Consider the following 21,425-nt stretch of genomic DNA (forward strand, 5'->3'; position numbering starts at 1 on the left):
AAGCATCAACGTTCTGGGGTTGGCTGACGTGATTTCAAAAGTGAATTGATTTTTCCACAAGTAGAGATTTAAACGGAAGCGTTACTAGTGACACTTAACTGTAATAACTGAAGTTTGGTTGAATGTCACTTGAACAGTAATTCAGTCGCGTCTCAGAGTATCAGCTCACTGCTGGAGGAAAGAGATGCACCCCTCAGATGTTTACAACATTGGTGAAACTCACAAGCCTGGGTAGGATGCCAACAGACGCGGAAACATAACCAGAGACAGTTTAGATATAACTGGTCACGACTGAAGGGCATATTGAATGTAAGTGAGTGAGTGACTTTAGTTTTACGCCGCACTCAGCAATATTCTAGCTATATGACGGCGGTCTGTAAATAATCGAGTTTGGACCAGACAACCCAGTGATCAATAGCATGAGCATCGATCTCCGCAATTGCTTGAGTGAGTTTAGTTTTACGCCGCACTCAGCAATATTCTAGCTATATGACGGCGGTCTGTAAATAATCGAGTCTGGACCAGACAATCCAGTGATCAATAGCATGCGCATCGATCTGCGCAATAGGGAACCGATTATTGAATGTAAAGTCTCCATCCAATGTACATAGTTGAACAATTTGTATGTCCTACTTTCAGATACAACGGACAGTTATGGATAACAGTAGATAAGATATTTATTGCATAGCATTCCATGAAGGAACAGTGGCAATAATATATAAACTATAAATCTAAACATAGTAGGTACACAGATATAGAAATACAGATACATTTCACATATAAATGATGTACATTATAACAATTTCACAATCATATGTACTATAATGATATGGAAACAATATGAAGTACTAATAAACCGAATGGTAATACTATGGTAATACACCGAATGGTAATACTATGGTAAGACACCGAATGGTAATACTATGGTAATACACCGAATGGTAATACTATGGTAATACACCGAATGGTAATACTATGGTAATACACTGAATGGTAATACACCGAATGGTAATACTATGGTAAGACACCGAATGGTAATACTATGGTAATACACCGAATGGTAATACTATGGTAATACACTGAATGGTAATATTATGGTAATACACTGAATGGTAATATTATGGTAATACACCGAATGGTAATACTATGGTAATACACCGAATGGTAATACTATGGTAATACACTGAATGGTAATATTATGGTAATACACCGAATGGTAATACTATGGTAATACACCGAATGGTAATACTATGGTAATACACCGAATGGTAATACTATGGTAATACACAGAATTCATTTAAAATTGTTAATATGATGACATATTTTGGAAATTGTTTCAGGACTAGTCCTTGTGAAAATTGTTCTTTTTGAGAGAGTGTATCAAATTCGTGATTCTTGTTTGTAGAAGTGACTCTCATTCTTTGCTATACTTGGTACAGGATATTACATGGTGTTGCTCGTCGTCTAAGACATTGCACATTTCACAGACACGTTGTTCTATAGGGGTTGCAGGCTCTGTATATCTTCCTGTTTCAATTTTGAGTTTATAATTACTTAGCCGTAGTTCTGAGAAATGTGATCTATGAGCGTTGTTTTTGCAATGAAATAGATAATTCTCGAGTTTTATAGATGACTTGTCCAATCTGTATGTTCTTAATTTGTTATTTGATGTGAGAGAATCACTCAATGAATGCTTGAACATGTCTTCACATTTTGACTGGAGTATATATATAGATAAATTACATTTAGTCGTGTTCACTATTTCAAAAGTTTGCGGTATTTCATTAACTTTATGAACCCAGCCTATATTGAGATCACAAAGACTGATATAAGCTTCCATGGCATCTTTAAGGATGATATTTGTTGTATTATCTATATGGAACTTGTAATCAATTATCTTGTTGATGATTGGTACTAGTAATGGGTACACACCTAGTTCTGCGCGACAGGCCCAGCTATGTGTTTTCTTGCCTACTCCTAAGAATGATTAAATACAAAACTGAAGATGTAGTTTTTCTGGGAGCAGTGTGTCAATATTTTTTTTAACATTGTAAAATCTACACCCCAAACTTCACAATTGTATATATTGGATCTATGAGGGTTTTAAACAGTTTTATTGCTAGTTTTACTGGAATATCGTCATAGAAGACCGATGTTTTTAATCTATATCTATGCACCTGTGGTTTTCCTAGTGAGTGCTTGTATACAACTTTTGAACTTTCCATTTGCATGAAGTTGTATTCCAAGATATGTGTACCTGTCAGCTGTAGCTATCGTTTTGCCTTGTGCTGACCATTTAGAGTGAGTTTTTGTTGCATTTATCGTTCTTTCCGAAGATAACTACTTTACATTTATCATGGTTAATTTGTATATTATTTTTGGTGCAATATCGTGATACATTGTTATACACACGTATACATACACACAACATACAAATATCAGAGGCAGTTAACAAAACGGTGATTTCTTCTCTACCGAGCCTTCGTAGATAATAGCTGTTCTGAAAAACACATATGCATTCTTTGATTTATCTCTAACTCACTTCTATGACAACCATCAGATATCTTTATCACGCCTATATGACAAGCTCAGTTATCTTTATCACGCCTATATGACAAGCTCAGTTATCTTTATCACGCCTATATGACAAGCTCAGTTATCTTTATCACGCCTATATGACAAGCCCAGTTATCTTTATCACGCCTATATGACAAGCCCAGTTATCTTTATCACGCCTATATGACAAGCTCAGTTATCTTTATCACGCCTATATGACAAGCCCAGTTATCTTTATCACGCCTATATGACAACCATCAGTTATCTTTATCACGCCTATATGACAAGCCCAGTTATCTTTATCACGCCTATATGACAAGCTCAGTTATCTTTATCACGCCTATATGACAAGCTCAGTTATCTTTATCACGCCTATATGACAAGCTCAGTTATCTTTATCACGCCTATATGACAAGCTCAGTTATCTTTATCACGCCTATATAACAAGCCCAGTTATCTTTATCACGCCTATATGACAAGCCCAGTTATCTATATCACGCCTATATGACAAGCTCAGTTATCTTTATCACGCCTATATGACAAGCCCAGTTATCTTTATCACGCCTATATGACAACCATCAGTTATCTTTATCACGCCTATATGACAAGCCCAGTTATCTTTATCACGCCTATATGACAAGCCAGTTATCTTTATCACGCCTATATGACATGACAAGCTCAGTTATCTTTATCACGCCTATATGACAAGCTCAGTTATCTTTATCATGCCTATATGACATGCCCAGTTATCTTTATCATGCCTATATGACAAGCATCAGTTATCTTTATCACGCCTATATGACAAGCTCAGTTATCTTTATCACGCCTATATGACAAGCCCAGTTATCTTTATCACGCCTATATGACAAGCTCAGTTATCTTTATCACGCCTATATGACAAGCTCAGTTATCTTTATCACGCCTATATGACAAGCTCAGTTATCTTTATCACGCCTATATGACAAGCTCAGTTATCTTTATCACGCCTATATGACAAGCCCAGTTATCTTTATCACGCCTATATGACAAGCTCAGTTATCTTTATCACGCCTATATGACAAGCTCAGTTATCTTTATCACGCCTATATGACAAGCTCAGTTATCTTTATCACGCCTATATGACAAGCTCAGTTATCTTTATCACGCCTATATGACAAGCCCAGTTATCTTTATCACGCCTATATGACAACCATCAGTTATCTTTATCACGCCTATATGACAAGCCCAGTTATCTTGATCACGCCCATATGACAAGCTCAGTTATCTTTATCACGCCTATATGACAAGCTCAGTTATCTTTATCACGCCTATATGACAAGCTCAGTTATCTTTATCACGCCTATATGACAAGCCCAGTTATCTTGATCACGCCTATATGACAAGCTCAGTTATCTTTATCACGCCTATATGACAAGCCCAGTTATCTTTATCACGCCTATATGACAAGCTCAGTTATCTTTATCACGCCTATATGACAAGCTCAGTTACCTCTAACCTGCTTTATATGATAAACTCAATTACCTCTGTCCTGTCTATTTGATAACCCGCATAAATGATGAACTCATGATCAGTTATCTCAAAACATTTTATGCAATAAAGTCAGTTATCTCTAACACTGTTATATAATAAATCTCTAACCCACTTATATGAAATTCTAGGCTGACGCTAACTGCTGTCCTATATAATAAACGCGGTTATCTCTAAAACGCATGACTGACAAACTAGTTATCATATATAACAAGTTTTATGGATAACAACTTCTTTATAAAGAAGTTGTTATCCATAAAACTTGTTATATATTGTACGTCTCAACTTCTAAAATGCCACTCAAACAAACTAGTTATCTTTAATCCTTTATGTGATAAACTCAGTTATCTCTAACCCGCATATGTGATAAACTCAGTTATCTCTAACCCGCATATGTAATAAACTCAGTTATCTCTAACCCGCATATGTGATAAACTCAGTTATCTCTAACCCGCATATGTGATAAACTCAGTTATCTTTAATCCTTTATGTCATAAACTCAGTTATCCCAAACCCATTTGTATGATAAGACACAGTTTTTGGATTTTGCTAAATATGTCAACCACCTGTTATCTTTCACAGCCCTGTAAATATGAACTGGAGGAAAAGATAACATCGTATCGAGCACCTTACCCACTAGGCCGGTCCAAACCCCGGTGCCTCTTTCTGCCGTTTGACGAAATGTGTATTTAGTATACTCCGCTGTTTGTTCCTACAAATATTATTGCACGAACGTTTTCTCACAGATTCTCACAGAATCATATTTATCTCATTATCACACGTGACCCCTTCATTGCCCGACCTGCAGTTGATAACACTGGCTTTGTTTATTTCACATCAATAAAATTCTTCCACTTGCTGGTCTGCCAGGGGACGGGGTTTGCAGTACAAGTGTGGAACTACTTTTTCATATGGTTGTAATGCTGCGCATAATGATGTTTACCTATTTTTCGCTTAAATATAGCAATTAGGATCAGGCGTAGCACGCCCAAGAACTGTGACCATACGCCTAATCCACCTTCTTACAACAAATACTCCAATAAATGTATTTTCTTTCCTATATACTGTATATTTAGTACGCACGCTGCCCTCTTAGAATATGAAATGAAAATAGGGTACGCCCACCGTTTAGTTTTATTTGGATTTAAGAATTACCAAATGTTATACTTTGGTGTAAAATTACTTTAAAAACTATATCCTCTTTTGTTGCGGCCCAAACTAGTCCAAGGCTGTAAGTACGGGCAGGCAATGATGGCTTTCTATGATATTTGGGTTATTTCTCAGAATGACTCAACGCAGCAGTCGATATATCATCCAATCTTTGTACGTTTATAACACAATCTCTCCAAAAGTCAAGAGGCCGTGTTTTTGATGAGACACGGAAGTCATTTTCAATTGATGGCTTCTTGATGGGAGCAGTGTGTATAAAGCACAAGCCTCTCTCACGATTTTCGTCTGCGCATGCGTAGACATAGGTAAAGAGTTGCGAATGACCGTCCTTGAGTTGATCTTCAGTCTGTGAGGAGAGATCACCCCTGTAGGTCTCGCGCACGGCGGTAGATCGCGAGAAGAGCTCGTTCACTGTAAGGTGTACTTAATTGTCTCCCCTGCCTTTCATAGTTCATCTGGCTGTAAAGGTTATTTAATGGCGAAACGACTTATTTGCTTTGAAACAACACTGTAAAGAAACTACATCGACTGTTTGGCGCTTCATAACCAGCTTCGCCACTTGACAAAATGTCAACCGACCACACGTGACGCTGAGAGACAGCCTGACGTCACTGAGGCCACGTTGGTTTTAAATGCGGGAATGCTTGCAATGTTTCAGTCGGCTTTTTGTATCCTGTCCGGCTTATATTACCCGCTTTTGAAGAGCTTTGTCCCAAAGTGTAAACATACATAATATCATGCTCTTGGGTTTCTATTTGGTCTGAGAATATGAACGAAACAAGATGTACAGCAGCTATCAACTGGCTTTCTTGACTGTCTTGTTTTATATTTTCGGGGCTAGTGGACGTTCGTAAGCCTTGATCACTTAATAGTGCGATCTGATCACTTAATGGTGTGATCTGATCACTTAATAGTGCGATCTAGCCACTTAACAGTGCGATCTGATACCTAAATAGTGCGATCTGACAACTAAATCGTGCGATCTGACAACTAAATAGTGCGATCTAACCATTTAATATTGCGATCTGACCCCGAAATGTTCTGAGGTGGAGCGAATACGATTCAGAGGGTAAACACTCGATACTTGAAAGTAAGACTCTTAACGGAAGACTGTTGTGACCCCTGCCTCCCTGGTACAGCAGGGGACACCCGGAGAAGGCTTTACATGGTGTACCCATGTCGAGAACTGATTCCGGCTCTTCGTAAGTCAAGTTGACAGTAATGGTGAAGTTATCATGAAGCATGTTTTGGTTTCCGTTCAATTATGAGTCATTAGAACCATACGTAGTTTTTAATCATCGCCATTTGTTTCAGGAAATACGAACGCGACCCCCGCTTGACCCCAAAGGCAGCTGGTTAGAATTCGTTCGCCATTCAGACAGGATAAACAATAGGAAAATGTCAAAGAATAAACGGAAGAAAAAAAGGAAAACATTGGTAAGAAAGACAAGCCAGGGCTCCCTTTTGCGTTCCTCTGAGCCGAAGGCCCAAGTGAGTGTGTCCGGCGACAACCTTTTTTTCTCTCTTTACATTCTCCCCTGTTACTCGGAAACCAGTGAAACTATGCTAGCACGGCTTGTGTCACATAACTTCCTCCCCCTTCCCCCTCTCCCTCTTCCTCACCTCAGCATACACACACACGCACGCACACACACGCACGCACGCACACAGACACACGCACGCACGCACGCACGTGCACCTCATGTAACTCTGCATGTACCTGACAATGCCACGACTCATTGCAGGTGAAATCACTCGTAGCACAGGTCTTACAGTTGCCCAATACATTGTCCTTGACCATGCGGACATTGTCCGAGTCCGTGTTTATATTTTCCCTGTCCTTGTTGACATTGTCCGTGTCCATGTGAATATTGTCCGTTTCCGTGTTAATATTGTCCGTGTCCATGTGAATATTGTCCGTTTCCGTGTTAATATTGCCCGTGTCCGTGGTGGTATTGCCCGTCTCCATGTGAATATTGTCCGTTTCCGTGTTGATATTGTCCGTGTCCAAGTTGATATTGTCCGTGTCCATGTTAATATTGTCCGTGTCCATGTTAATATTGTCCGTGCCGATGTTCATATTGTCTGTGTCCATAATAATATTGTCCGTGCTCATGTTGATATTGTCCGTGTCCAAGTTGATATTGTCTGTGTCCATAATAATATTGTACGTGTCCAAGTTGATATTGTCCGTGTCCAAGTTGATATTGTCCGTCTCAATGCTGATATTGTCCGTGCCCATGTCAATATTGTGCGTGTCCATGTTAATATTGCCCGTGCCGATGTTGATATTATCCGTCTCCATGCTGATATTGTCCGCCTCCTGATATTGTCCGTCTCCATGTTGATATTGTCCCTGTCCATGTTAATATTGTCCGTCTCCATGCTGATATTGTCTGTGTCCATGTTCAGCCCCAACACATTCCTTACCCTGCACACATACCCCACCCCAACCCAACCCCGACCCACAATATTTTGCAAGCATTCAAGTTTATTTGTCCATCAATTAATGATCAAACTTATTTACCGTGTCAACATAAGCATTATATTATTATTGACAGATACTATCGTCTATCTGACTGACATTGTCAAGTACTTTCAACTGCTATCTCACACACGTATAACTCGTGTAATGTGCCATATACCTTTCCCATATCACTGTGTTTGTTCCAGCATGGCCTCATTGGTCCGCCCGGCCCCCCTGGCCCCCAGGGACCTCCAGGACCCCCCGGGGCGATGATCACCAAGGAGGAAATGTTGGCAGAGTTTAGAACAATGGTTAAAGGTGGGTCTAGTTACAGGAAAACCTCAGTGATGTGGAACTTGTTCCCGTCGAAAAATTTATTTTTTTCTTCTGTTTCATAAAACTGAGCTGTGAAAACTTAGTGAGTGAGTGAGGTTTATTCAGTGAGTGAGTGAATGAGGTTTATAAGCGGCTTTATGCAGTTAATGTCCAAGGGAGTGTGTCAGATTTCTTCCTTTCTTGTGCATTTATATTCTTCAACTCAGAATATACATGACCAAACAAATTGTTGAAGTTAGTTTCTTTAATGAAAGATTATACCTTTTTGTATATTAAATACAGAATTCTTCATATATGATATTTTTAAAATACAATAAAATGATAACTATGTAATAAATTACCACACAAAATGCCTTTATGTATCATAACTACGTGAACTATGTGATAAATTACCACACAAAAATGCCTTTATGTATCATAACTACGTGAACTATGAGATAAATTACCACACAAAATGTCTTTATGTATCATAACTACGTGAACTATGTAATAAATTACCACACAAAATGCCTTTATGTATCATAACTATATGACCTATGTAAAAAATTACCACACAAAATGCCTTTATGTATCATAACTATATGAACTATGTGATAAATTACCACACAAAATGCCTTTATGTATCATAACTACGTGAACTATGTAATAAATTACCACACAAAAAAGCCTTTATGTATCATAACTATATGAAGTATGTGATAAAATACCACACAAAATGCCTTTATGTATCATAACTATATGACCTATGTAATAAATTTCCACACAAAAATGCCTTTATGTATCATAAGTATATGAAGTATGTGATAAATGACACAAAATGTCTTTATGTATCATAACTATATGAAGTATGTGATAAATGACACAAAATGTCTTTATGTATCATAACTATATGAGCTATGTTATAAATTACCACACAAAATGCCTTTATGTATCATATATGTTGTAAATGACACAAAATGTCTTCCCTGTATCATAACTATATGAAGTATGTAAATGACACAAAATTATTACACAAAATGTCTTTATGTATCATAACTATATGAAGTATGTTATAAATGACACAAAATGTCTTCCTGTATCATAACTATATGAACTACGTGATAAATTACCACACAAAATGTCTTTGTGTATCATAACTATGTGAAGTATGTAATAAATTATCACAAAAATGCCTTTATGTATCATAACTATATGAAGTATGTGATAAATGACACAAAATGTCTTTATGTATCATAGCTATATGAAGTGTATGATAAATGACACAAAATGCCTTTATGTATCATAACTATATGAAGTATGTTGTAAATGACACAAAATGCCTTCCTGTATCATAACTATATGAAGTATTTGATAAATGACACAAAATGCTTTATGTATCATAACTATGTGAAGTATGTTGTAAATGACACAAAATGTCTTCATGTATCATAACTATATGAAGTATGTGATAAATGACACAAAATGCCTTTATGTATCATAACTATGTGAAGTATGTTGTAAATGACACAAAATGTCTTTATGTATCATAACTATATGAAGTATGTGATAAATGACACAAAAATGCCTTTATGTATCATAACTATATGACCTATGTAATAAATGACACACAAAAATGCCTTTATGTATCATAACTATATGAAGTATGTGATAAATGACACAAAATGTCTTTATGTATCATAGCTATATGAAGTGTATGATAAATGACACAAAATGTCTTTATGTATCATAACTATATGAGCTACGTGATAAATGACACAAAATGCCTTTATGTATCATAGCTATGTGAAGTATGTGTAAATGACACAAAAATGACACAAAATGATAAATGACACAAAATGCCTTTGTATCATAACTATATGACCTATGTGATAAATGACACAAAATGCCTTTATGTATCATAACTATGTGAAGTATGTGATAAATGACACAAAATGTCTTTATGTATCATAACTATATGAAGTATGTGATAAATGACACAAAATGCCTTTATGTATCATAACTATATGAGTATGTTATAAATGACACAAAATGTCTTTATGTATCATAACTATATGAAGTATGTGATAAATGACACAAAATGCCTTTATGTATCATAAACTATGTCAACTATGTGATAAATTACCACGCAAAAATGCCTTTATGTATCATAACTATATGTGAACTATGTGATAAATGACACAAAATGCCTTTATGTATCATAACTATATGAACTATGTGATAAATGACACAAAATGCCTTTATTATATATGAACTATGTTAAATGACACAAAATGCCTCTTTATGTATATAACTATATGGGATAAATGACACAAAATGCCTTTATGTATCATAACTTTATGAAGTATGTGATAAATGACACAAAATGCCTTTATGTATCATAACTTTATGAAGTATGTGATAAATGACAGAAAAATGCCTTAATGTAATATAACTATGTACGAAACAAAAACAACGAAGCAGACTAAAATGGTATTCTTTATTTCGTCAAGAGGTCATATCACAGTCAAGGCCGTTGTAATTGCTGACAACTGTTGATGTTGCTTTCATAACGTAGTACCTGTATAGCCAGTGAACTGTGGAGGACTGGACCTCCAATATACCAATATTTGCTCACAACTGTTACACTGTTTGCTGATTGTTGCGGATGTATACCCTTTGTGGTACAAAGTAGCAGTCGCACATGGGGCTTATCACTCCCCCTGCTGAAAAGAGGCCCATACATATTACAGACTCCACTTGAACAATTCATTCACAGACAATTCTGTCAAAGGCCCGTTTGCGAAGTCCACCAACAGAATGGGCTGTAGTTCTCCACATACCACGAAAATGTTGGTTTTGCACACGGCTCTTTTCTGGTGACTACAATATTTGACCTCGGATTAAAGTCCGGATACGGAATGAATTCATTGGGTAAATACTGTTCTCAGAAAACTCCAACACAACAGCGAGTGACCGTCGAGTGTTTCAATGGTCAGTGGTGTTAAGTTGGTAAGGTTTTCGAAACAACATGGCTGAGTTTGTGGATAGACGCTCTCCTTACGTCAGTGAATTTTCCAGCAATACAAGCGGAATGGTCACGAATATACCTCTGCGCTCCGTGAAAGACTCACTGGCTCCGAAGTAGTAATATGATAGTCCAGTGGTTAACACACACCGCGAGTCTGTGTTCGAGTCCCCATATGCTGACGATGGGAAGTCCCCCATATGTCATAGCTGAAATATTGCAAACAGACGGCGTCAACACACGTCACTCACTCACACTGACAAGATACTCTAGCCTAGCTCGCTGTTGTAGATATAACGTACACCCTTCTTAAGAAGACGTTGTCCTTTATAACCAGTCCCTGGTGTTTTTGGAGCATATTTGAACACAATTTCACAGGTTTCTCTTCCTCTGTATCACGTGATATATATTGTTTCATAATTTGCATTTATCTACTCACAGATACTTCATCTATAACGTGGTATATATTGTTTTATCATATATCTACTTACAGATGCTCCATGTATAATGTGGTCTATATTGTTTTATCATATGTCTACTGACAGATGCTTTATATATAATGTGGTATATGTACATGTATATTGTTTTATCATATATCTACTCACAGATGCTCCATGTATAATGTGGTCTATATTGTTTAATCATATGTCTACTGACAGATGCTTTATGTATAAAGTGGTGCTGTTTACAGAAGCTGCGGAAAAGAGAGCAGAAGAATTATTAACAGAGAGTAAGTATTTGACTGCACAGTCTATTCAGGACACTGTCAAACCTCTTTAAGACGTATCTTTGTAATGCTGCAATTTGATACCACAAAAGTGGCCTGGCAAACAGGGGCGTTATAAAGAGGGCCGAATGTAGATAAATTAAAACCCCACATGTTACCTTAATTAATCACCATTCCGAAAATATGTTGGCCTGTTTAAGTCAAAACGTTTAATGAACCTTCCTTACGATAGTTCACTTTTAACCCGTAATATTACGGGAAACAAATGTTTTCAGCACAAAAGAGATTGTTTAAATACTATTTTTTCAATTACATTTCCCTCCGAAACATTTCCCTATTCAAGACCTACTTTGAGCATCACCGTCACCATTCCACGTGCTTTCAGTGTGTAGCACGCGCCATGATAACCTGCTGAAGGGGTCACGTGCTTTGTCGGATGTAATCGCGCTATGGCTGACAGAGCGAGAGTACCCCAGAACTCCAAAGACGTTTTCTGGTTAATTAATATCTCGAAAAGCATTTTATCCATGCACCCATTGATGTTGGTTTTCGGAGCTAATGTACTGTAGCCATGCTTTATCGGTGGTGACAGATACGTCGAATGTAAGAGCTGAAGGCGGCATAAGTTGCCCATGTCGATTTTGCTGCAGTAGTCTCTCTAGTTCACGTGGTCATCCTTATTGCCGCAGTCACTCTAGTTCAAGTCGTCACCTTTGATGCCGTAGTCACTGTAGTTCACGTCGTCAGTCTTGTTGCCGTAGTCTCTCTAGTTCAAGTCGTCACCTTTGATGCCGTAGTCTCTCTAGTTCAAGTCGTCACCCTTGTTGTCGTAGTCTCTCCCAGTTCACGTAGCCACTCTAGATACATAAGGAACGCTATCGATGTATAAGGAACATTAATGGAACTCTGTCGATGCATAAGGAACATTAAAAGAACACTATCGATGTAATATCAACACTGTCGATGTATAAGGAACATTAAAGGAACACAATCGATGTATACGGAACATTAAAGGAACACTATCTATGCAATATCAACACTGTCGATGTATAAGGAACATTAAAGGAACACTATCTATGCAATATCAACACTGTCGATGTATAAGGAACATTAAAGGAACACTATCTATGCAATATCAACACTGTCGATGTATAAGGAACATTAAAGGAACACTGTCGATGTATAAGGAACATTAAAGGAACACTGTCGATGTATAAGGAACTTTAAAGGAACGTTATCGATGTAATATCAACACTGGATGTATAAGGAACACTGTCGATGTAATATCAACACTTTCTATGTATAATGCACACTATCTATGTATAAATAAAACTATCGATGTATAAGGAACATTAAAGGAACGCTATCGATGTATAAGGAACGCTATCGATGTATAAGGATGTCGTTGTATAAGGCACACTATCTATAAATAAAACTATTGATGTATAAGGAACACTACGAGAAAGTGTTTCTATGTATCAAGATTTCTGTACTCGGAAAGAGATTCTCACAGAGGACTGCGATACAGTAACACGGCTCAGCTTTTATCTTACATACAACATATATATACTGTACTGATATCTGAGGACGCACAGTAGTCGAAAGTCTTGAAACTGCACATCGTGTTTATGACCCTTGAAATCAAGGCAGCCTCACTAATTAGAACTCGTTTGATGTAGTGTCATATGCAAATACCCAATCCCCTGTCGGCCGACCATGCTGTATAGGAAGTGCCTCTGACGGGCAATATTCACAACCATCACTCCAGCGAGAGGTAGCTCTTGTATCATATAATCAATCAAAGTCTTCCACCGAACAAAGATATCGAATGTTGTCTAACTATCGATCGGTGCTTATCCGCTCTTCGGGACACGGGGAAACAACTATGGCCCAAATTAACACGCTTTTCATATTTTCTTATAATAAGCCCTATGAATGCCACGACTTTGATCAAAGAGTCATAAAGTTCTCAGTTGCATGGACTATGTGACCATATGAGCATGATCTCAGAATGGCAATGTTCAAATTGGCGCCAAACTGTCGCCAGTGTTTTGGCGCTCATATGAAGATGCCTATATATGCAAATTTATCAAGAGATGTGTCAGAGACAAGAAGCGCGGGGATTGAACTCTTGTATGTTATGGGTTGTTAAGGCGAGAGATTGCTGTCTTAGTAATTTAACGACATAATTGTTCAATAAAGTATAACTGTGAAGAGTTTCCTTTGGAACTTCTTCATGGAAGTACGGGAAACGACGAGATTTGTGAAACAACGTAGAACCCTGTTGCTTGTTTCGTTTGACCCCTCTGAAACATTCTGGTTCTCACTACCACTCACGATGAAGTCTGCCGCCACTTCTGTCATTTAAGTCTGGGACATCACGTCTCTTCCAGCGTTAGTCACTTCGTGTGTGCTCTTTTAGCAAGCCCTTTATAATAGATATGTTATAATTACTGTTGTTTTTATTGTTATTTTTTATATTAACGACCTTTCCATAACTCCTATTTACATGAATTATTTCTAGCTTCTCATTCGCTGATACTTATTTGCCATGTCGTGCATTGCCATGGGGGTGGGGTGGGGTGTGTGTGGGTGGGTGGGTGTGTTGGGTGGGGGAAGAGAGAATACATGTTACGCCGCAATATTGCAACACTGTCATGATTTGTGACAGGTGCGAAGTCTGAATAGAAGCTGATCCAATAAACAGATTGTTCTTCTGTTACACTCTGTCGTTCTGTGAATCCACTACATGTTTGTTGCAGTGCGAAGCCTGCAGTTCCCTCCTGAACGGAAGTTACGTATTACCAACGGAAGTGGATGAGGTGCTGCTCGTACCACGGGTCACGGTAGCATTCCACATGCGCCTGCGTAGTAACATCATTGTTGCTCGGAGGACTTTTATGGAGCTGAAAAATTTCCATCAGGTGACTTTTTCTTATTTCGATTCAAGAAAATATGTCGAAGCCTAACTTTTTATGGACCATGAGTGTGAGGTAGAGGTGTGGTAGCCAGGTGGTACAGGTGCTCGCTCGTCAAGATCTGGGTTTGATTCCGGGCATGTGCAGCCCCTTTCTTGTTATGTTTTGTGAAAACAAGAAAACAATCGCATGACAAGCAGACATTGGAGATATGTCATGCTCACTCGCAGACCCCGGTTTTCATTCCCAAGATGAAGGAAATGTTTGAAGTCAATGTTCAGTGTTACAGTTCTATGGCGGTACTTGAACCTAACCCAAAGGACTGCGGCTTCTTATCACATGGACCTAATATTCCAATCATATCGACCAGGTCCCCGTTTCACAAAGCTATCGTAGCGCTACGACTGTCGTACCTCCTATACTGTAACATAGACTTACGACAGTCGTACCTCCTATACTGTAACATTGACTTACGACATACTGTAACATAGACTTACGACTGCCGTACCTCCTATACTGTAACATAGACTTACGACTGTCGTACCTCCTATACTGTAACATAGACTTACGACTGCCGTACCTCCTATACGACTGTAACATAGACTTACGACTGTCGTACCTCCTATACTGTAACATAGACTTACGACTGTCGTACCTCCTATACTGTAACATAGACTTACGACTGCCGTACCTCCTATACTGTAACATAGACTTACGACTGCCGTACCTCCTATACTGTAACATAGACTTACGACAGTCGTACCTCCTATACTGTAACATAGACTTACGACTGTCGTACCTCCTATACTGTAACATAGACTTACGACTGCCGTACCTCCTATACTGTAACATAGACTTACGACTGTCGTAACTCCTATACTGTAACATAGACTTACGACTGTCGTAGCGCTACGATACCTTTGTGAAACGGGGCCCTGCTAGTCCAGTCACTAGGGGTGGGTATTGCAGAGAATTTTCATATTGCGATATATTGCGATGCAAAAGCATGTATTGCAATATATTGCAAGATGTTTTTATTAACGAAAAACTACTTATAATCGAGTTAATGTTTGGTTTATAAAGCAAAACCACAACAAAATCACTATGCTTGATTCACCTTAATAAAAACATTTTATGATGACAAAGTAAAAATGTAAATAATATTTGGCACAAATGAAACAAGGAAAAGAACTTAACAATCCAGTTAAATGTATGTTACGATCATTCCCACCACCCTTACCACAATTTCCACAATCATCAAGATTTCCGAGTGTTACGAAGTTTTCCGAATGTATGTCAAAATACCGGTTTTCGATCAGCGTATCGCAATACGTATCGTTTTCATGTGTGAACCGGTAAATACCGGTAAACCGGTTATATTGCGCAGCCCTACCAGTCACACAGATCTACTAGTCCAATCGCATGAACCTACTAGTCCAATCACACAGATCTACTAGTCAATTCTCACGACCTGTAGTTATGCAGGAACAAGCGCATGTCATATAGATCATGATCAATAAATCCAAAGAAATACGGGTTATTCGATAAGACCCACTAACGCTTTGTTCCTTGTCATTCGTTTGTATTTATACCCCGAGATTTCCATGGTTCCCCCGAGGCACCTGCGTCTCTGGCAGCAGCAGATCTGCTTGCACCACACGTGATCAACGTCGGTGATCTTGGTTCAAATTCACTGTTCGTATTAAAAGAAAATAAAGGAACAACGGTTTGAGTACATAGGTTTATGTCGCTGAGGGTACACTCTGTCCGTGTGTTCCGTGCACTGGATAAAGTGTTTGTACTTGTTGATAAATATAGTTCTGACGCGAAGTAGAAAACTTTCAGAAATTAAGTTAGAGGCGCCATACTTATTTGCAAAACTAGAACAATCGTTGAAAAAGTCGACTGTTTTGGCATCGCCACGCTTGCTGTGTATTTGTAAAGCATGTGAGTGCGGTCGAATTGCCATAGTGTTAATCGGAACATCTCGCCTCTGTGACACGAATTGCAAACTGACGAAGATTTACAACCTTAAGTGTCTATAAAATCCAGTCCAATCTGCTTGTCCACGATCTGCGTGCGTCTACAGCTACTTCCGCTCAGGATCGGTAGCACGTGACGCACAACGGTTGTGCCAAACTGTTGACCCGGAACTCTGGGAACGCAGCAGGATTGGATCGACAAGCAGAGTTATTGGTGATGTGTGCTTTCATAAGCGCTAACCATTTCACTGAGGTCTGAGTTAAAGTAGCAATACTGAAGCTAAGCAGTTTCCTTTTCTCCACTGTAACAGACCAACTGCGCTAGATACTTGATACATGGGTAACACTGAGGGCTTATAAAACAGCCAACAGTAGCCTCTCCACACACACCCCTTGAACATGTAACAGCATCGAGTACTGTCGGACGTGGAGGGCCCAATAAAACACTGGTAATTCAAACATGGGGGTGATAAGAGCCAAGGATTGGGGAGTTTGATAGAATTATGCTTGTATCCAGGCTGTCCTTTTCAACTTGATACCAATGGTGGCCTTCGAAATGTTGATATGATACATAAACAAATCTAATATAGAAAATAAAGAAATCGCTGGTTTGGAGAAGGACTAAATAATAATGTTAGCATCATCTTGCAATCTATGGCCTTTTAGGACGTGTAATTGGGTGCATTTCTAAGTCAACTATCGAATCATTGAACATGTGAATGAATGAATAAGGTGCTTCAACTGAGTGTCGGAAACCAGAACAAGAAATTGTTGACGGAGTAGTGAGTTAATGATAGGTAGGTTTGTGAACGTGATTGCACTGGATATATGTAGTCGGTATGCTTGGGAGGGTGAAGGACTGATTAGTGTAGGGAGTATGTTTGGGAGGGTGAAGGACCGATTAGTGTAGGGAGTATGTTTGACATGGATGAAGGACCGATTAGTGTAGGGAGTATGTTTGACATGGGTGAAGGACTGATTAGTGTAGGGAGTATGTTTGACATGGGTGAAGGACTGATTAGTGTAGAGAGTATGTTTGACATGGGAGAAGGACTGATTAGTGTAGAGAGTATGTTTGACATGGGAGAAGGACTGATTAGTGTAGAGAGTATGTTTGACATGGGTGAAGGACTGATTAGTGTAGAGAGTATGTTTGACATGGGTGAAGGATTGATTAGTGTAGGGAGTATGTTTGACATGGGTGAAGGATTGATTAGTGTAGGGAGTATGTTTGACATGGGTGAAGGACTGATTAGTGTAGGGAGTATGTTTGACATGGGTGAAGGATTGATTAGTGTAGAGAGTATGTTTGACATGGGAGAAGGACTGATTAGTGTAGAGAGTATGTTTGACATGGGTGAAGGACTGATTAGTGTAGGGAGTATGTTTGACATGGGAGAAGGACTGATTAGTGTAGAGAGTATGTTTGACATGGGTGAAGGACTGATTAGTGTAGAGAGTATTATGGGTGAAGGTGATTAGTGTAGAGAGTATGTTTGACATGGGTGAAGGATTGATTAGTGTAGGGAGTATGTTTGACATGGGCGAAGGACTGATTAGTGTAGGGAGTATGTTTGACATGGGCGAAGGACTGATTAGTGTAGAGAGTATGTTTGACATGGGTGAAGGACTGATTAGTGTAGAGAGTATGTTTGACATGGGTGAAGGACTGATTAGTGTAGAGAGTATGTTTGACATGGGTGAAGGACTGATTAGTGTAGAGAGTATGTTTGACATGGGTGAAGGATTGATTAGTGTAGCGAGTATGTTTGACATGGGAGAAGGACTGATAAGTGTAGAGAGTATGTTTGACATGGGTGAAGGACTGATTAGTGTAGAGAGTATGTTTGACATGGGTGAAGGATTGATTAGTGTAGCGAGTATGTTTGACATGGGAGAAGGACTGATAAGTGTAGAGAGTATGTTTGACATGGGTGAAGGACTGATTAGTGTAGAGAGTATGTTTGACATGGGTGAAGGATTGATTAGTGTAGGGAGTATGTTTGACATGGGTGAAGGACTGATTAGTGTAGGGAGTATGTTTGACATTGGAGAAGGATTTATTAGTGTAGTGTGTACCCCCTAGAGTATATGTGATCTTTAAGACTTCAAGACTGTAACTTATCAACTGCAACTTGGGGTTCTAGCATGCATTTCTTCCATATGCCTGTGTCTCTGACCTTGGTCAACCTTCCAAAGACTCTCTTTGTTTACTTGTTTGGTGAAAATAATTATCGTTGGCATCGATCAAGGTGGAAACGTACAACGAGCTCGAGGTGATAGGGTGACTTCTCCTCGTCAGATGTAATGGCCGTTTAACGTCTCATGATTCGGTGATGCTGTACGATTGTAAGGACGCTTCCTTTAACTGCTTGGCAGGATTCTTCACTGAATATAAATTGTAACTTAAATGGAAGCGACAAAACCCTTTCCACATCTAGAAGAAATCTCTGCTAAAGGCAGAGTCGATTGTACAATTGTGACACTATCATGCGTGTATACAACGCCACGTTAATCGGTGTTCCAGCCTACTCTGTCTCACAGTCCCTGAACCACATTTTTTCCCCTACTGCAGAGCCCTCCCTGCAATGCTAAATGCAATGCTTATTTGTTACTATCAACATTATATATATTCAGAGACTAAGCGTTAGTCTGTGTTCCAACCATATGATGTGTAGTTGTGCATAATTAGTGCCAGGGACCAGTGGTAATGAATGACACGTGTTCAATTACGAGTGCGGCAGAGCTCAGTCAGAAGAGCGCAGGTCGAGAACGTTGGCTATTTCTAAATACATCCATGTACGGATAAGGTGGGCCACATTTCGTTTAACCAATATCAAATGTGAATTTGTTTAAAGGATTGCGCATTGTAACAAAGTGAATTTCCACATCAGCAGGTAACAACATTAGCACAGTTGTACGTGTTGATTAACGCAAATAATTTGAAAACTAGAAAATCAATAAAGTGATGACAATTATAAGAGAAAACATTGTATTAAAAATGAAATAATCAAACTAACGCCATAATCCAATTCTTTTAACAATCGACATCAATTTGGATTTGTGTTTTGAAGTATCAAGATCAAAATGGGCCCATACGTCCGACCTTTCTTCATCCATGACTGCACACGTGGTCACGTTTAGTTTAAAGTTATCTCCCTTTGTCGGGTACTCGAGTCCTGTCGTACCCAACTCGTTGCCGGGTTCTCGAGTACCGGTCGGCGCCCAACTACTATATGTATCTTACATCTCCTGACTAGAGAGTACGATTCGACAAGGTTAAGAGCTGACGTAATACTGTTGAACTAAGACTCACATATTACATGTGAGCTAATATTTGTTTAGCATGTTTAGATTGTATACAAACATGTAGTGCAAGCTTTATCCTCGGTCACTGTTCTATTTTCGAGCACACACGAGCTTCGCGTTAACCGCAAGAAGCCCGTCATTATCGAGGTGCGCTTTACCAACCACTGGTTTCAATTTACGGCATTTAAAACCCTCCTTAACCCAGCGTGGCTGCCCCTCCCTGTCTGTGATGAGGAAACACCTGCTTTATGGCGGACATTTACCTTTAATGAAAGCTTCCTGGTTTGCACGTGCTGTGGGAGATAACTCGTCACGGGATTGAAATTGAAAACCGCTAATGACATACAGCGAAACTTACACTAATGGTTGGGTAATTTATGAAAAGTCTTCTTTCAGTGTTTTTTTAAAGCTTTTAGTGTACGTCTCAAAACTGCTAAAAAAAAGTGCAAATACCGCGTTCGTCAAGTTTAAGTTAATCGGAGACGTGTTTTACTATATGGACAGGTTTTCTTCATTGATAATGATGTAGCCATTCATTCTCCGTAGGCGTTTGGTAAAACATGGCAAATAACCAATGTCTATCGGACGATTTGAAATGTGAGAAGATGAGGCAAACCTAATTCTTTCTGGCCATTGGCATCGTAATTTGCACTTAGAATAATCAACTTCAACGTCAACTTCGTCAACGAATATGCAGGAAGCCCAGTGGTCTAAACAGTCACCACTTGGTGTTGAGAGTAGTGTCCCTTGGTTGTGCCAGGATCCGATCCAGGCTCGAATGTTAATGTCACCTCGGTAATGACAGTTCTTTAATAAATGTTCTGATTTTGATAATGGCTTGTCTTTTTTTCTGATTTTGTTTTCTGCATTGTGGGTCGAACCTCATTGTTACCCCAGTCTCAAAACTTTTCAATCTCTCGATTTCGTGTGTTCATAACCACGTGTTGCGACATGTGACGCTATACTTCACATGAACTTGTTTCTGCCATGCAACAAACTTTACCAAGTCCAGTGAGTTTATAACAGCGGTATTTACAACCAGATTACTGCTCTGGTGTGGCGACATGACGGCAGAGGGTGTTAGATACCGATCAGAACACAGGGATACCCAAATGATTGCATCTCACTGGGGTAGCCCAGTGTTTAAAGTGTTTGCTCGTCACCCTAAATGTTATCTCGTCTCCGTGTGGGCACCATATGTAAAGCCTGTAGAAAAGTGGCACAAATTTATTCCAACGTTTACCGACACTGGACAAAAATATTGGGACAAAATGGCTGCCGTCGTATTGTTTCGATCAATGTGTTGCTAAATACAAAATGACGTTATATATGTTAGTTTATATGCCTTCATCTTTCTTCAGCCATACGAAACGTCTGTTGTCGTTACTGACGACAAATTGACTTTCATCAGAAAACATGGGCCTTTTCT

The 21,425-nt window shown here is 38.9% G+C and overlaps 1 protein-coding gene across 1 annotated transcript in view; it reads left to right on the plus strand.

The window, feature by feature from the left end:
* The window catches only part of LOC124280661 (adipolin-like), an 85,258-nt gene that overhangs the window by 60,832 nt on the left and 3,001 nt on the right, over window positions 1-21,425 (plus strand). Inside the window, exons 2-6 of the mRNA XM_046716638.1 lie at window positions 6,568-6,744; window positions 7,927-8,038; window positions 11,752-11,790; window positions 13,560-13,561; window positions 14,550-14,711. Coding sequence (XP_046572594.1) covers window positions 6,568-6,744; window positions 7,927-8,038; window positions 11,752-11,790; window positions 13,560-13,561; window positions 14,550-14,711 — 492 coding nt within the window. The remainder of the gene's footprint in view (window positions 1-6,567; window positions 6,745-7,926; window positions 8,039-11,751; window positions 11,791-13,559; window positions 13,562-14,549; window positions 14,712-21,425) is intronic.

The sequence above is a fragment of the Haliotis rubra genome, unplaced genomic scaffold, assembly GCF_003918875.1.
Source record: "Haliotis rubra isolate DU_JTF1 unplaced genomic scaffold, ASM391887v1 Scf271, whole genome shotgun sequence".
NCBI classification, from domain to species: Eukaryota; Metazoa; Mollusca; class Gastropoda; order Lepetellida; family Haliotidae; genus Haliotis; species Haliotis rubra.